This window comes from Hypanus sabinus, chromosome 12 (genome assembly GCF_030144855.1).
Source record: "Hypanus sabinus isolate sHypSab1 chromosome 12, sHypSab1.hap1, whole genome shotgun sequence".
Taxonomy (NCBI): domain Eukaryota; kingdom Metazoa; phylum Chordata; class Chondrichthyes; order Myliobatiformes; family Dasyatidae; genus Hypanus; species Hypanus sabinus.
In genome coordinates this window covers 93,912,804-93,930,694 of record NC_082717.1, presented here as the reverse complement: position 1 = coordinate 93,930,694, position 17,891 = coordinate 93,912,804, and the positions used below count along the sequence as shown (strand labels likewise).

Sequence of the window (17,891 nt, the reverse complement as noted above, 5' to 3'; positions counted from 1 at the left end):
CAAGATCACCTGCTGGTCAGTGTGTGTTATACAGTGCTGCACTCAGAACAGATCAGTACTTTCAAGCCTGTTAAGTATACTGAAGCAGTCATAGCTTTGCTGTAGGAAATGTGGAGTCAGTTTAAACACAATAATTTCCCCAGGGACCAGATGAAGGAAAACTCCTCTAGTCCTCCAACCAATCAATAATCCCAAATATCTTTCTTTTAATTGCATGTTAATTGTATTTCTGTTTCCAGATCAGATTTTAAACAAGTGCACAGAGTTATTGTTTTAGCATGTGTACTTATTAAAAAAAAAAGTCCTGTTTCACATTTTGCAGAGTCTTCAGTCTCTAATGAACGAGTGCATCGGTCATGTTATAGGAAAGCCTCACAGCCCTGTGACAGGTTCGTGCTCTTAAGTATTGTACAGTTAATGCATTGATAACAATTATATTGAGTGTATTCCTACACTGATGCTTTTGGTTAATACCAATGAGTAATGACACTGTATACTAATGATGCAAAACTTTATCTCCCCAATGTGACCATCTATCAGGGATTGTGTTTGTGCTTTGATTTTCATTGAAGTTTGTGCAATGAGATCAAACCACCCTACTGAGACTTCGCCCAAAGATCTCCTGATTGCACAAACTCCTTTTCTGGCTGTCCCTTCAAACTCAGTCATTCATTGTAGAAGTTCCTTGTCCTGCTTGTAGCTATAATAATGAGCGATACCAGTAAGATAGTTTAGCACATCTAACCACTCTTGCAGACTGACGGAGGTCCCCATCTCACTTAATCTGCAAAATTTGGCAGTGCGTACCTTTTTACTAAAACATCATTTTAAAAAGGCATAAAATTAATTATAAAAACAGAAAATGCTGAAACACCCAGGAGTTCAGACAGCATCGGAGCAGAGAGGAACAGAGTTCTTGTTTCAGTTCTGGGTCCATCCATCAAACTAGGAATGCAAAAAAAAAATCAAAATTACATATATAAGTAATGTATATAGAGAGCAGAAAGAGTGGGGTCGATTTCATGGGTTGGTTCATTGTCCGTTCAGAAATCTCATAGCAGTGAGGAAGAACCTGCTCTTAAAAGGTGTGTCTTTAGACTCCTGTAGTGGTTTCTGTACCACCTCCTTAATTGTAGCAGTGACAGGAAGGGCATGTCCTGGATGATGGGGGTCCTTGATGAAGAATGCTGCCTTTTTGGGGCATCACCTTGTAAAGGTGTCCTTGATGCTGCGGAGACTAGTACCCATGATGGAGCTGGCTAAGATTGCAGCGCAGATGAATGACATTCTGTCTCTACAGGTGCTGCTTGATCTGCAGCATGCTTCCAGCATTTTGTGTTTATTTTAGATTCGCTGCAGCACCAGTTTTTTTTAATGTCTAGTTATTATAAAATTAGTGTTGGACTTGAACCAATGTAATTTAGTATTGGGCAAGTTCTTTGAGTTGAATATTTATAATAGTTTTAAACATATCTGGTTAAAGTTCAGTTTGCTCCATGTAGTAAATAATTAAATAGGTTCTTGCTGAAATATACATCCTGTTCAGAAATTACTGTTTAATCTCCTTCCACCATCTTATTGGACAGTAAATTTGCAGTCATCAAAACCTGTTGTTGACATATTTTATGGAATATTCATTTATTGCCCATATTCTAATCTGTATTGTGTAGCATTTGACGAAAATCAGCAAGATGTTTGTTGCCCCATTGCTACCTGTTCAGTTTATTATTTAACCTTCGTGATTGTAGTAATTACATTTCTGTGGAATTAGTATTGTGATCTGATGGATTTTAGATTCAACAAGTGTGTGAAATTGCATTAAGTTATCATGTACCTTGCAGGAATTCATCGAAATAGCCCTCGTCCTATTAAAGTACCCCGATGTCACAGTGACCCACCCAATCCACACCTCATCATCCCTACATCCGAAGGGTTCAGGTAAAGTTCTCCACAATGTCTCAAAGCCTTACTTGTGTTATCATTCTTTGAATCTTTACTGATACAATTTGTTACACACAGTTAAGAAAGCCTAAGGGTGATGACTGATTTCTGCAGTCAGTAACATCTGTGTTCCTGGTGTTATTAAAAGTAGGTCTGAGCTAAGATTTTGAGCGTGCTCTACTTGTATATAGAGTATACAAACAACAGCCAAAATTTCAGTTTCCTCATTCAGACTTTCTGACAATGGTTATTTACTCAGACTCTCTATCCCAACTGTTATCTCACAACAAGAGAGGGAGACCACTGCTTGCATTATATCTAATGGCGATGATGAGAGAAGCTGTAAGATTTGGATGGTCTGTCGACACACAGTACTGTGCAAATGTCTGTGACTGCTTAGTGAATTGGTGCTCTGTGGGATAGCACTATGTTTGACATCACTATTGTAATTGAACTCTATCACATTTTGTACATTGAATATCCCTCACGGTATAGAAGGCCCATCAACACTCTGCTGGGTGTCAGACCTAAGTTCTTGAAGTGTTGCTACTAGGGTTTCACTCTGAAAGAATATTTCTGTTAATTTTACAACCTTCTGTAAAACCTTGTGCTTTCCTTAAATGTTGTTTGGAGTGCCTAGTTTTTGGAATCACAAAAAAGTGTGAGTGAAGACTAATTGAAACACACAAGAGAACCACTTTAATGCGTGTTGATCTAAATTTCTTAGCTTACCCACATTTTCCTCCCATTCACCAGCAGATGGGATAATTTACAGTAGCCAGTTAACCGAACAGCCAACCCATCCATGGGATGTGGTGGGAAGTGGAGCATCCTGGAGTAAACATACACGTTCACAGAGAGAACATAACATTCCACACAAACAAGACCTGACATTGGGAATATCCCTGGATCGCTGGAGTTGTGAGACAGTTACTTTATCTGTTGTATCCATTAGTTGCAGTGTAAGGCAACTTCAGGCTGTTTTTAGTAAATATTGTAGTTATGAACGATTTAGTGCACAACTTAAAGCATATGATCAGATTACTTAAGTATCACAAATTAGCATCAGCTACAGATGTGAATAATATATTTAAAAAAACACATTCATTATTTGTGCATTTGTATTTTATTTTTACCTTTTTCTCTCTCTCTCTCTCTCTCTTGCCTCAGTCCAAAGAGCCTTGGGTCTGAAGTGCGGAACCTCGGTGTTGCCAGTATGGTACGCTCTCCTCCAGTAGCTGGGAGTGATTTAAATCACACCAAATGTGCAGGCCCAGCAAATGAAATAAGGTAACTTCACCAGTGGACTGAACAATGTCATGAGTCGTACATTAACTGTGTCTTTCTGTATTAGTTAGGAGAAATGTTTAATCTAGCACTTTGCCAGTTAAAAGTCAAATATAGTTCAGGTTTGCTTGAAACCAATGTTACTTCACTTGTTTACCACAGAAACTAGAACCCTACGAAAGCAGTTTTGAATTAGAATAAGGTTTATTATCACTGACAAGCGATCAACCTGGAGAGCAGGGGATTTTAATCAGGTCTATCGCCTGAGTAGAAGAGGCAGCAGCAGGTTGCTACTGTGAAAAAGAGTATTCACCAGCGACCAATCGGTGTTTGGGATTGATTAGCAAGAGCAAATTAAAGGAAGGCAGGGGCAAGTGCAGCGGCCGTCGTCTGAGTGGGCATAGAGTGGTGATCTTGAGGCTTTAGCTCTTCAAGGCTTCAGTCAAAGAAGGCAAAGGATAGAAAAGCTAAAGGTTAAGCTTTCTTTTTCCTTCCCTTCTTTATATCTGTTCAGCTAGGATAGTAGAGATACCAGGCAAGATACCTGAATGCTTCCCTTGTGGCATGTGGGAAGGCAGTAAGGGTTCCAGTATCTGATGACTACAACTGTGAGAAGTGCATCCAGCTGCAGCTTCTAACGCACTGCATTAAGGAGTTGGAGCTGGAACTGGATGAACTCTGCATTATTTGTGAGACTGAAGGGGTGATAGACAGGACATATAGAGAGGTAGTTACACCCAAGGTGCAGGACACAGGACGACAATCTGGAAGGGGGAAAGAGTTAAGGAGTCAGTGCAGAGTACTCCTGTGGCCGTCCCCCTCAACAAAATGTATATTACTTTGGGTACTGTTGATAGGGGGTTGACCTGACAGAGAAAATCAGTAGTTGGGTCTCTGACACTGAGTCTGTCTTTGTGACTCAGAAGGGAAGGGGGGAGAAGAAGCGTGCTGTGGTGATAGGGGATTAGTTACTTAGGGGTCGCCTCCCGGGTGCCAGGGCTCAGGATAGCTTGGAACAAGTCCTCGACATTCTTAAGTGGAAGGGTGAAAAGCCAGAAGTCGTGGTACATGTAAGTACCAATGACATGGGTAGGATGAGAGATGAGGTTCTGCATCAGGAGTTCAGGGAGTTAGGTGCTAAGTTAACAGGCAAGACTTCAGGATTATGATCTCAGGATTGCTATCTCTGTCACATGCTAGCAAGGCCAGAAATAGGAAGATTATACAGATTAATATCTAGCTTAGGAGGTGGGGGAACATTTTTTGGATCATTGATATTTCTTCCAGTGAAGGTAGGGACGGTTTGCACCTGAACTGGGGGACTAATATCCTAGCAGGAAGGTTTGCCTATGCTGCACGATGGGATTTAAACTGGAGTTGCAGGGGGATGAGAACCAGAGTGCCAGAACACTTAGTGGAGAGGTTGTGGAGACAGATGTTGGTAAGACCTCAGGCAAAGTTAGGAATCAAAAAGGCTCAGTATGGCACGACTAGTGTCATGAGCTGCAGTATTTCAATGCAAGAAGTATCATAGGAAAGGCAGATAATCATGCTGAAGATGAATCATGCTGGTTTACAAACAGAGGCGATGTGTAGTGAAGGGATTGGGTTAAGTTTCAGTCAGCAGGATGAGATGCAGCGTAAAAAACGGACAAAATCAAAAAGGATGAATACAGGACTGAAGGTGTTGTGCAGTATACAGCATAAAGTAGATGAACTTGTAGCACAGTTGAATGTTGGCAGGTAAGATGTTGTAGGCATTACTGAATCATGGCTGAAAGAAGATTATAGCTGGGAGCTTAATGTCCAAGGATATACACTGTATTGAAAGGGCAGGCAGGAAGACAGAGGGGGTGGCATTGCTCTATTGGTAAAAAATGAAATCAAATCATTAGAAAGAGGTGATGTGGGGTCAGAAGACATTGAATCATTGTGGACAGCTAAAGAACTGCAAGGGTAAAAAGACCCTGATGGGAGTTGTATAGAGACCCCAAACAGTAGTAAGGATGTGGTCTACAAATTACAATGGGAGGTAGTAAATGCATGCCAGAAGGGCAAAGTTGCAATATGCGGGTAGACTGGGAAAATCAAATTGCTGTTGGGTACCAGGAGGGGAAATTTCTAAAGTGCCTTCTTTTTAGAGCAGCTCGTGATTGAGTCCACTGGGGAATCATTTGTTCTGGATTGGGTGTTGTGCAATGAACCAGAATTGATTAGAGAACAGGGTAAAAGAACTCTTAGGGGTAAGTGATCATAATGTGATTGAATTCACCCTGAAATTCGTAAGGGAAATGCTAAAGTCAGATGTATCAGTATTACCATGCAGTAAAGAGAATTACAGAGGCCTGAGAGGGGAGCTAGCCAGAATTGATTGGAAAAGAACACTGGCAGGGATGATGGCAGGGCAAGATTGGCTGAACTTTCTGGAAACAATCTAGAAGGTGAGCTGCAGGATATATATATCCCAAAGAGGAAGAAGCATTCTAAAGGAAAGATGACACAACTGTGGCTAACAAGAAAAGTCAAAGCCGACATAAAATCCAATGAGAAGACACATAATAGAGCAAAAATTAGTGGAAAGTTAGAGCAGTGGGAAGCTTTTAAAAACCTAAAGAAGGAAACTAAAAAAGTCATTAAGAAGGTAAAGATGGAATATGAAAGTAAGACAGCTAGTGATATTAAAGAGGATACCAAAAGTTTCTTCAGATGCATAAAGTGTAAGAGAGATGCGAGAGTGGATATTGGACTGCTGGAAAACCACGTTGGAGAGGTAGTATTAGGGGACAAGGAAATGGCGAGCAAGCTGCTTAAGTATTTTGCATTAGTCTTCACTGTGGAAGATGTATTGTGGAAGTTCCACGTGTCAGGTAGCATGATGTGTGTGAAGTTAGATAACTAGAGAGAAGGTTCTTGGGAAACTGAAAGGTCTGAAGGTAGTTAAGTCTCCTGGTGTACACCCCAGGGTTCTGAAAGAGATGGCTGAAGAGATTGTGGAGGCATTATTAATAATCTTTCAAGAATGATTAGATTCTGGAATGGTTCTGGGAGACTGGAAAATTGCAAATGTCACTCCACTCTTCAAGATAGGAGAGATGCAGAAGAAAGGAAACCAAAGGCCAGTTAGCCTGACCTCAGTGGTTAGAAAGATGTTAGAGTTGATTATTAAGGATGAGATCTCATAGTACTTGGAGACGAAAGATAAAATGGGCTGTAGTCAGTGTGGTTTCCTCAAGGGAAAATCTTGTTTGACAAATCTGTTGGAATCCTTTGAAAAAAAATAACAGCAGGATAGACAAATGAGAATCAATTGATGTGTAGTTGGATTTTTAGAATACTTTTGACAAGGTGCCACACGAGGCTGCTTAACAATCTGCGAGCCCATGGTATTATCGTTCATGGTTAAAGCAGTGGCTGATTGGCAGAAGGCACAGAGTGGGAATAAAAGGAGCCTTTTCTGGTTGGCTACCGGTTACTAGTGGTTTTCCACAGGGGTCTGTATTGGGAACGATTCTTTTTACGTTATATGTCAATGATATGGATGATGGAATTGATGGCTTTGTTGCAAATTATACAGATGATATGAAGATAGGTGGAGGGGGCAGGTAGTTTTGAGGAAGTAGAGAGACTACAGAAGGTCTTAGATTAGGAGAATGGGCAAACAAATGGCAGATGGAGTGCAGTGTCGGGAAGTGTATGGTCATACACTTTGTAGAAGAAATTAAAGTATAGGCTATATTCTAAATGGAGAGAAAATTCAAAAATCTGATGTGCAAAGGGACTTGGGTTCTTGTGCAGGATTCCTTAAAGGTTAATTTGCAGGTTGAGTCTGTGGTGAGGAAGGCAAATGCGATGTTAGCATTCATTTCAAGAGGAATGGAATAGAGAAGCAAGGATGTAATGCTGAGGCTTTATAAAGCACTGGTGAGGCCTCACTTAGAGTATTGTGAGTAGTTATGGACCCAATATCTTAGAAAGGTTCAACTGAGAGGTTTCAAAGGAGTTCATTAAAATGATTTCAGGATTGAATGGGGCTTATCATATGAAGAGCGTTTGATGGCTCTGGGCCTGTATTCCCTAGAATTAAGAAGAATGAGGGGTGACCTCATTGAAAACTATCGGATATTGAACGGCCTTAATAGAGTGGATATGGAAAGGATGTTTCCTATGGTTAGAGAGTCTAAACCCAGAGGACACACCCTCAGAATAGAGGGGTGTCCTTAGCTAGAAACTGATGAGACTGTGGAATTCTTTGCCACAGACTGCTGTGGAGGCCAAGTCTTAATGTATATTTAAGGCAGAGGTTGATAGATTCTTGATTGATTAGGGCATGAAGGGATATGGGGAAAAAGCAGGAGATTGGTACTGGGAGGAAAATTGGATCAGCCATGATGAAATGGCAAAGCAGACTCGATGGGACAAATGGCCTGATTCTGCTCCTATATCTTATGATCATGAAATATCATGAAATTTGATGTTTTGTGGCAGCAGAACAGTGTAATACATTAAAAAATACTGTAAAGTCACAATAAAAAATTTGTTTAAAATAGTGCAGATAGAAGCAAAATAGTGTGGTAGTGTTTGTGGTTCTTTTCAGAGATCTGATGGTGGAGTGGAAGATTCAAGCTTGTTCAGTGTAATTTCCAGTACACTATTTAAAGGTTGACAAAATAATTGTTTCTCCAGATCCAATGCAGTGCAAAAAAAAACATAAGATAAATATAAATACAGAAGATAGCTTGTATATATATATATATATTAATTGTATGTCCATAAAGTAATGCTAGGCACTGTATGTAAACTGGCTGTCAGGAAATGATGAAGTAGTGGCTGTGGAGGCTGAGTTACTGGATGGGGGTATTGATCAGTCTTACTGCTTGGCAAAAGTCACTGTTTTTGAGTCTGGTAATGCTGGTGTGGATGTAACGTAACCTCCTCCTTGATGGGAGTGAGACAAACAGTATATAAGAAGAGTAGGTGGGATCCTTCATGATTACTGGTCCTTTTTCAGGCCCTTTCTGTGTATATGTTGTTGATGGCAGGTAGGGTGGTGCTGGTGATGCAATGGGAAGTTTTGAGTATCTGTTGTAAAGCCCTCCTGTCACTGCAGTGCAGTTTCTGTACCAAGCAGTGATGCAGCCTGTTAGGATGCTCTCTACTGCACATCTGTGGAATGGCGTGAGTATAGATGTGCATAGTTCAGCTCTCTTCAGCTTCCTCAGAAAGCAGAGGCATTGGTGAGCTTTCTTGACTTTGTGAAATGTGTTCTGGGACCAAGAAAGGGTGTGCGAGATGTGCACTCACAGGAGTTTGAAACTGCTCACAGTTTCCGATGTAGGTGGTGCGAGTTCTCCTGAAGTCGATAACCATCTGTTTAGTCGTGTTGCCATTAGGAGGTTATTTGTCTGGCACCAGGCCTCGAGCTCTTCCGCTTCCTCTGTTAGGCCGTCTCATCGTTGTTGGTGATGAGCCCCACCACTATCATGTCATTGGCGAGCTTGACAATGTGATTACTCGGGTGACTGGCTGTAAAGTCATGTATGAGCAGAGTGTACAGCATTGAGGTCAACACACATCCCTGGGGGGGTGGGGCGGGGACACCTGTGTTGAGAGTGATGGGGAGGAAGACTCTTTCCTCCCCATCAAGGCTGTGCACCTTGACTACCTGAGGTCTTGTTGGTTAGGAAGTCCAATACCTATCTGTACAGTGGTGTATTCAGAGCAAGAAAAAATAGTTTGTTCACCATGGTCTGTGGGACAATGATGTTGAATGCTAAACTGAAATCCAGAAGCAGCATTCTGACATGTGTCCTTATTTTCTAAGTGAGTCAGGGCCAGGTGCATGACAATGCTATTCCTAAAAAGTTAAATGTGTGTCTTTAGGCTTCTGTTCCTTCTCTCCAGTGTTAGTAAGAAGAAGGCTTGTTCCACATGAAGCTCGTGCCTGTCTTGGAAATAGCTGAGTTTACAATCTCTGCAGCTTCTTGCAATCCTGTACATTGGAGTTAAATCAAGTGGTGATGCAACCAGTCAATGCTTTGTACGACACATCTCTAGAAATTTGCTAGAACCTTTGGTGACATGGCAAATCTCCTCAAACTCCTCGTGAAGTATAACCTCTGGCATTCCTCCTCTGTGATTGCATCAATATGTTGGGTCTAGAATAGATCCTGAGATGTTGTAACTCGGGAAATTGAAACTGCACCATTTCTGATCCCTTACTGAGGGTGGTGAGTGTACTCCTGACTTCCCCTTCCTGAAGTCAACAGTCACTTCATTGGTCTTGCTGGCACTCAACCAGCTGATCTGTTTCACTCCTGTATGCCTTCTCTTCACTATTTGAGATTCTGCCTGCAATAGTGGTGTCATTGGCAAACTTACAAATGGTGTTAGAGTTGAATTCAGCCACACAGTTACGAGTGTAGAGTGAGTAGAACAGTGGGCTAAGCACATAACTTTGAGCTGTGCTGGTGTTGAATGTCAATGAGAAGTTATTTCCAATTCGCACTGACTGTGGTCTCCCGATTAGGATATCCAAACTCCATTTGCACAGGGAGATACAGAAGCCCCCGTTTTGAGACTTGTTGAGTATTTCTCACGGGGTGATGGTGCTGAATGCCAAGTTGTAATTGATAAACTGCGGCCTGACGTAAGTATTGCTGTTGAGTCCAAGGCTGAGTAGAGAACCAGTGAGATTGCATCTGCTGTAGACCTGTTATAGTGGTAGGCAAATTGTACCTGATCCAGGTCCTTTCTCAGGAATGAGTTTGTTCTTCCAGTGAGCAACCTTGCAGAGAATTTCATTACACTAGATTTGAGTAGTATTGCATGATAGTTAATGAGACAGCTCTCCCTGCTCTTCCTGGGCACTGGTATGATTGATGCCCTTTTGAAGCAAGTCGGAACCTCTGACTGTGGTATGAAAGAATACCCCAGCCAGTTGGTCAGCCCAGTTTTCAGTACCTTACCAGGCACACTGATGTCTTGTGAGAGCTCACTCCTTTGAAGGATGTTCTGACGTTGGTAAGACAGAGATCACAGGGTCATGGGTATAGTTTTATTCTACCTTTTAAAGCATGAGTGAAAGGCATTTAGTATACTATTAAATTTATAGTATTTATAGTATTGGGAAGTAATGGCCATCAAATTCCATACAGCTCTCGTGCATCTGATTGTGTCTCTAACTTCACACCAAATTACCTTTTTGTTCTTACAATGGCCTTCCATAAGTCATTCCTGGACCTCTTGTAGGGTTCTGAATTGCCAGTCTTGAATGCCAGAGATCTTGTCCTCAGCAGACTGCAAATCTGGTTCATCCATGGCTTCTAATTCGGTTGTGTTTGGTATGTTCTCAATGGTACAGAATCATCCACACAGGTCCTGATAAAGTTGGTGTCAACTGTGGAATATTTATTCATTGAAGATGATTCTCTGAATATGGTCCAGTCCAGCAGTTTAAAGCAGTTCCAGAAATGATCTTCTACCTCCCTTGACCATTCCTTCACACCACTGATGCTGTCGTCCTCAGTTTTTGACTGGATCAGACTTGGCAAACAGTGACCATGGGTTGGCATGCTAAGCATTCTTGATTTAGCTGTTACAGTGATCATCTGTGTTGACTCCTCTGTTTCCACAGGTGATACGTCATTGGTAGTTTGACAGAGACTTTTTCAAAGTAGCCTGGTTGAAATCGTCCACAATGTTCAGTAAAGCATCTTGGGTGTGCTGTCTCGTGACTGCTGATCATGGTGCTCAGCACCTCCACTGCCAGCCTGACATTGGCCAGGCGTGGAATGTACACTGTAACCAGGATGACGGCGGAGAATGCTCTCAGAAGATAGAATGAATAACACTTGACCACCAAATATTCCAGGTCAGGGAAACAGGACTGAGACAAAACCACCATGTCTGTGCACCACGATAAATTAATCATAAACCAAATGCTGCTGACTCTACCTTGATGCTGCTATTTGGTCCATGTGGTGGAAGGTGAATCCCTCAGGCAGTTGCGCTGTGTCTGGTATGCTGGGGTGAGCCATGTCTCCAGTAAGCAGAGTACACAGCAGTATTTGATGTCTCTTGGGTTCTGCAACCTTGCTTTGAGGTCTTCAATTTTATTTTCAGAGACTGTACATTAGGCAGTACATTGGTAGAGTGGGAGCCTTAGAGCTCGGAGTTTCAGCTTTACCTGCAGCCCTGGCCGGCTGCCACATTTCCTGAGACAATGGAGATGTTCTCTGCTATACTTACTCCCCGGGTGCTCTGCAGTCTAGAATCTGACAATTTTGAAGATTGTTCAGGTCATTTACAAAAACTGTTGCTTTCTGCAGTGTCTGCTGCAGCAGATTTCAGTAGTAGTTGTCAATGTGAGTATTTGATGAGTTTCTTGGGAGCTTCACACAGAAAGTCACCACTGTATGGTGAAATTCCAGCATTGGCTGTTTTGTGCCAATCATTAATGGCATTGCTTATTGGGTCATCTATTTTTTATCATTTTATGAGTAGACTTATTTTATGAATGCATTAGTGAAGCTTGTCTTTTTTAATAGGCTGAAATTAATTGCACGTTAGTGTGGTGCTGCATTTGATACCATTAGTGCATTATGTTGTTGGGTTACAGACAGTCAACTTGCAGGCACCCCTACCTAAGTACAACAGCAATAATATTATTAAATTTGTAAGTCCAACGTGTCCATTCCTACAACTGGCAGATCTAGTTTCCTCCACCTCTCCATTTTTAGTAATTGTTCTTTCACATTAGTCTTGTATGTTTTTGATGCCACTTATTACAATACTGTTGAAGTACAAAGTAGTTTTATGTTTTTTCAATGGGTAAAATCAATTTATAGACATCAGTAAAACCCGTTAGTTACCGAGAATGGGAAATCACGCACTAGTCTTCATCAAGGGGTCTGCAGTGGAAAGGATGAGCAACTTCAAGTTCCTGGGTGTCAACATCTGTACATGGAATTTTTACTGGGTCCAACATACCAATGCATTCATAAAGAAGGCATGCCGGAGATATATTTCATTTGGACTTTAAGGAGATTTGGTATGTCATCAAAGACTAGCAAAATTCTACAGATGTGCCATGGAGAGCATTCTGACTGGTTGTTTCACTGCCTGCTATGCAGGCTGCAATGCACAGGATTGAAAACCCCCTGCAGAGAGTTATAGACTCGGCCAGCTCCATCATTGCCACAGTCTGACCATCAAGGAAATCTTCGAAAGGTGGTGCCACAAGAAGGGTGCATCATCATTAAATACAGGTAGTCCCTGAGTTACGAACGTCTACGGACAACTTGTACTTACATACCAAGGAAGGAGAACGCCGTCCGCCATTTTAAGTTGTTGCCGTTGACACTGTGTTGAGTGTTTAACTTTGTATTTGGCTTAAAATTTTCTTAGTAAGATTCACCCTGACCCCGCCCCCCCCCCCCCCCGGTTCTGGTCTGCTGGTGGCACAGTCAGATCAGCACCAGGCTAGAGAATGGAAGTTCCCGAGTTCGATTTAGTGTCAGACTGCTCCTGTACTGGGTTGATGTCGATCCAGTGACTCCTGTACCATCTGTTGATGTCGAGCTTGCAGTTCGACCTCGTAAAAAAAACACTGCCACCTCCAGTTTAAATTCCCACGCGGAATATCGTGGAGGATCAAATACCCAAACTCAGCACAGCCCCCACTTGTCCCATTTAACCTGTCTTAGTGCGGTGCAGTTTAGGACCAGGGGAATTCAGTGCGGTGGTCCTTAGGATCGAGCGGACCTCGGGAGCAGGTAGGGACCCGCTACCCGCAGAGTTTCTGTTCCATTGACAGGAAGCGATCGCGATTGAAAATAAAGTGGAAATAAGCATTTGGAAAGAGGTGAAACGCCATCAGTCATTGGAAAAACATTAGGCTACAGTCAGTCAATGATCAGAACAATTTTAAAGGATAACACATAAAGTGAGAATAATGGAGCATGTGAAAGGCCCTGCCTCGATGAAAGCTACAATTATTACTAAGCAATGCAGTGGTTTAATTATTGGAATACATACATTTCTTAAGTGCATAAAAAGGTAAAATATATACTTTATACTAAGACAAACATTTGACTAACTGATGCTAAATAATACCGAATGTACTTGTTCTGACTTACGTACAAATCCGACTTAAAGACGGACTCATGAACGGAACTCGTATGTAATCCAGGGACTGCCTGTACACTCACTATTCTACCATCAGGGAGGAGGTACAGGAGCCTGAAAATGCACACTCAACATTTTACAACAACTTCTTCCCCTCTGCCTTTAGATTTCTAAATGATCCATGAACCATCATCACTATATCACTATTGAGCATAATTGATATATTTTTATATATTTCTTATTGTAACGCAGTAATTTTTTAAATGTATTTCACTGTACTGCTGTCACAAACAGCAAATTTCATGACAAATGCCAGTGATACTAAACCTGATTCTAGCCTGGGGCAGTCTGATGATTGTTTTTAATTGTGTGGTCAGGATGCAGATAATATAATGAGGCTACATTTTAGAAAAAGTTACCAGCATTACAAAATGATTGATTTGAGTCAAGAATGCAGCACCAATAAGTCAGTGATCTTCATCAGAGACTGTGTCAGTTGTTCAGAGTATGAAAAATTTGTGCTGCTGTGCTCTTGAGTGCCTTGCAATCACCCTAAGTTGAGTGGCTTCTAAAGATGTCCCCATGCTTGGTTTGCATCTCAACCATTAGGCAGTACCTTTTAGTGAGCTGTTCTATTATTGTTGGCCACAGAATGTCTAAAATAATGCCCACCTGATGATAACCTGCTTTAAATGCACAAGATACTGGAATTAGAAAGGGTCTGGAGGAGGTTCACGAGAATAATTCCACGATGAAAGGGTTAATGTTTGATGGCTCTGGGCCTGTACTTGCTAGAGTTTAGAAGTATGAGTATGAGAAGTATGAGTTTAGAAGTATCATTGTAACCTATTAGTTATTGAAAAGCCTAGATCGAGGGGATGTTTCCTATAGCGGTAAGTGTAGAGCCAGAGGGTCATTACCACAGATGGCTGTGGAGACTAGGTGTTTGGGTATATTTAAAATAGAGGTTGATTGGTTCTTGCTTAGTCAGAGTGTCAAAGATTACAGGGAAAGGCAGGAGAATGGGTTTGAGAGGGGTAATAAATCAGCCATGATGGAATGGCAGAGCAGACTAGATAGCCCAATGGCCTAATTTGCTCCTACTTTTTTATGGTTTTGATGTGTAAGAATAAGTCAGACAATGTCACCACTGAAGATTTCAAATGTATTATAAGGCAGCCGCTATGAAATACGTTGGAAGATTACTTACAAAATTTTGTTTCTTCAAAAATAGGTGCTCGAGTGTCCCTGAAAATGACCGTTTAGCGTCCATTGCAGCTGAGCTTCAGTTCAAGTCACTGAGCCGACATTCCAGTCCCACAGAAGATCGTGAAGGTGTGGCTGTTGCAGTGATCACTTACATAATGGCCATAATAAACCTCACCTCAGACTTGCAGAACCTTTCTCAGGCTTTTCCCTTTCTTCTCTCCTCATCTGAACAAAATGCCCTGCACCCTGCTCTCCTTAGCTAAACTGTGAGACTGTATACTTTTTTCTAACCTTCAATTTACCAATTGTCACACTACCTAGCATCTCTTCCTGACTCTCAATTTAGCTGGGAAACAAATACCATGAATGCTTGGTCAGAATTAAAAGAGGAAATCTGGAGATACTCAGAATGTCAGGCAAAGTGCTCAGCCTGAAACATTACAAACAAGAGAAAATCTGCAGATGCAGGAAATCCAGACAGCATTTATGGAAAAGAGTACAGCTGATGTTTCAGGCCAGGACCCTTCATCAGGACTGGAGAAAAACAAGATGAGGAGTCAGAGTAAGAAGGTGGGGAGAGGGGAGGAAGAATCACAAGGTGATGGTTGAAACCAGACAGTGGGGTGGGCTGAAGTAAAGAGCTGGGAAGTTGACTGGTGAAAGAGGTACATGGCTAGAGAAGGGGGACTCTGATAGGGGAGTATAGAAGGCCATGGAAAAAGGGAAGGGGGAGGAGCACCAGAGGGAGGTGATAGGCATATAAGGTGAGAGATGGGAATGGGGGATGGTGAAGGAGAATGGGAGATGGTGGTTTACCAGAAGTTCGAGAAATTGAAGTTCATGCCATCAGGTTGGGGGCTACCCAGGCGGAATATAAGGTGTTGCTTCTCTAACCTGAGTTTGGCCTCATTACAACAGTAAAGGAGGCAATGGAATGGCATGTTGAAATAAGGAATGGGAAGTGGAATTAAAATAGGCCACTGGGAGATCCTTCTTTTTCTGGCACACGGTTGTAGATGCTCAATGAAGCGGTCTTCCAGTCTACGTTGGGTCACGCAATTATACAATATGTTACATTGGGAACCCTCCCCACCAGGGATAGTGTTTCTCTTGTCCTCAAATACCATCCCACCAGCCTCCGTGTTCAGCTCATTATTCTCTGTAACTTCTGTCACCTCCAACGGGATCCCACCACCAACCACTTCTTTCCCTCTCCACCCCCCCTCCCATTTCTGCTTTCCGTAGGGATCACTCCATAGGCAGCTCCCTTGTCCACTCATCCTTCCCCACTGGTCTTCCTTCCGGCACTTAGCTTTGCAAGTGCTATATTTGACCCTACATCACCTCCCTCACTACCATTCTGGGGCTCAGTCCTTCCAGGTGAGATGACTGGAGTCATCTACTGTATCCGGTGCTCTTGGTGTCGCCTTCAGTATGTCGGTGAGACCTGGCGTAGATTGGGAGACCACTTTGCTGAGCATCTCTGCTACGTCCACCAGAAAAAGCAGGGTCTCCACTTCCTGTTCCTATTCCGACGTGTCAGTCCATGGTCTCCTCTACTGAAGTGATGAGGCCACACTCAGGTTGGAGGAGCAGCACTTTGTATTCCATCTGGGTAGCCTCCAACCTGATGGCATGAACATCAGTTTCTCAAACTTACAGTAATGTACCTTCTCCCACCCCCACCCCCACTTTCTCCTTCACCGGTTCCTATTCCCATTTCCCTCTCTCACCTTACCTCCTTGCCTGCCCTCTGATGTTCCTTCCCCTTTTCTTTCTAACATGGCCCTCTGCCCTCTCCTATTAGATTTCCACCTTCTCTAGCCCTGAATTTCTTTTACCAATCAACTTTCCAACTCTTTACTTCACCCCTTCCCTCTCCCAGTTTTGCCAATCACCTTGTGTTTCTTCCTCCCCTCTACCCCACCTTCTTACTCTGACTCCTCATCTTCTTTCTCCAATCCTGATGAAGGGTCTTGATGCAAAATGTCAACTCTGTTCTTTTCCACAGTTACTGCCTGAGTCCCTCGAGTCCCTTGTGTGTATGTAGCCTTAAACATTAGGCTTGTTTCTCCCTTCGCAGTTGCTGCTTTATCCACTGAATGTTTCCAGCACTTTGTTTTTACCTCCAAATGGTGGATCTCTCCTCTCAAGTACCATTTCCTACTTCATCTCACCTGCAAATCTGCCATTATCCTCCTCTTGCTTATGGTCCACACTTGGCCTTTATTTTTCAAAACTGCTACTCACCCATAACCTTGCATTGCTGTCCAATCCATGGCTGTACCTTTCTGTCTGAAGGTGTGGCCATCTTTTCAGCAACCTCATGTTTATACTTCACCAAGGGGTTTTATTTTGCTGCAGGACACATACAGTCTGACGTGTCTGTGATAAGCACGTCCATCGTCATCCTTGCAGCCTGTGACATCATTACCTGCATTAGCCTCTTCCATTATCAGGCTGCACAGCCCATTCCTGGTTCTATATGCATTCCCCTCTCTCCAGTTTCTTCCAACCAAAGAATCGCCTGCAGTGACTACCTTTCCCACATTATCACAATTGGGCATTCCCTCCCATTATTCCTCTGCCAGCGACATCTTTGCAGACTCATCCGAAAATAATGATGCTGCTGATGACATTCCCAAGAATGTGTCTCATTCTCTCAACTTTCTGGTGTCCTGAACTACAGGCAACCTCCGCGTTATGGAGAGGAGGGTTGGGCAGTAGTTTGGGTGGGGTTTCATCATTCCTGAGGGAATGGTCTATATCATGATTTTCCCTCATTGTAAGACTGGGACAGAATTAGGCAATTCAACCTGTTTTGTCTGCTCTACTATTTCATAGCAGCTGATTTATTTTCCCCCTCAACCTGATTCTCTTGCCTTCTCCTTGTAACTCTTGTAACTGTGACACTATTACTAATCAAGACCCTATCAACCTCCTCTTTAAATATACTACATGGTTTGGACTTGACTGCTGTCGATGACAAGGAATTCCACACATTCATCACCTTCAGGTGAAAGAAATTCTTTCTCAACTCCGTTCTAAAGGGAAATCCTTCTATTTTGAGGCAGTGCCCTCTGGTCCTAGATTCCCCCACTATAGGAAGTATCCTCTCCATGTCCACGCTATCTATATTCAATAGGTTGCAGTGAGATCCCTCCCCCTCATTCTTCTAAATTCCAGTGAGTACAGGTCTAGAGCTGTACTGTGTACATCTGCACACGTATCAAGAACTGTGAGCCTAATTTATAATAAACAGATTCACACACACGCACACACACACTCACTGACTCACTCACTCACTCACTCTGTGAGAGTTCATTTTC

The 17,891-nt window shown here is 42.5% G+C and overlaps 1 protein-coding gene across 4 annotated transcripts in view; it reads left to right on the top strand.

The window, feature by feature from the left end:
- map3k4 (mitogen-activated protein kinase kinase kinase 4) overlaps window positions 1–17,891 on the top strand; it is a 217,620-nt gene that overhangs the window by 175,538 nt on the left and 24,191 nt on the right. For all 4 annotated transcript variants that reach the window (XM_059986481.1, XM_059986483.1, XM_059986480.1 and 1 more), the window contains 4 exons: window positions 323–389; window positions 1,842–1,938; window positions 3,112–3,231; window positions 14,588–14,688. In XM_059986481.1, the coding sequence (XP_059842464.1) occupies window positions 323–389; window positions 1,842–1,938; window positions 3,112–3,231; window positions 14,588–14,688 (385 nt within the window). The remainder of the gene's footprint in view (window positions 1–322; window positions 390–1,841; window positions 1,939–3,111; window positions 3,232–14,587; window positions 14,689–17,891) is intronic.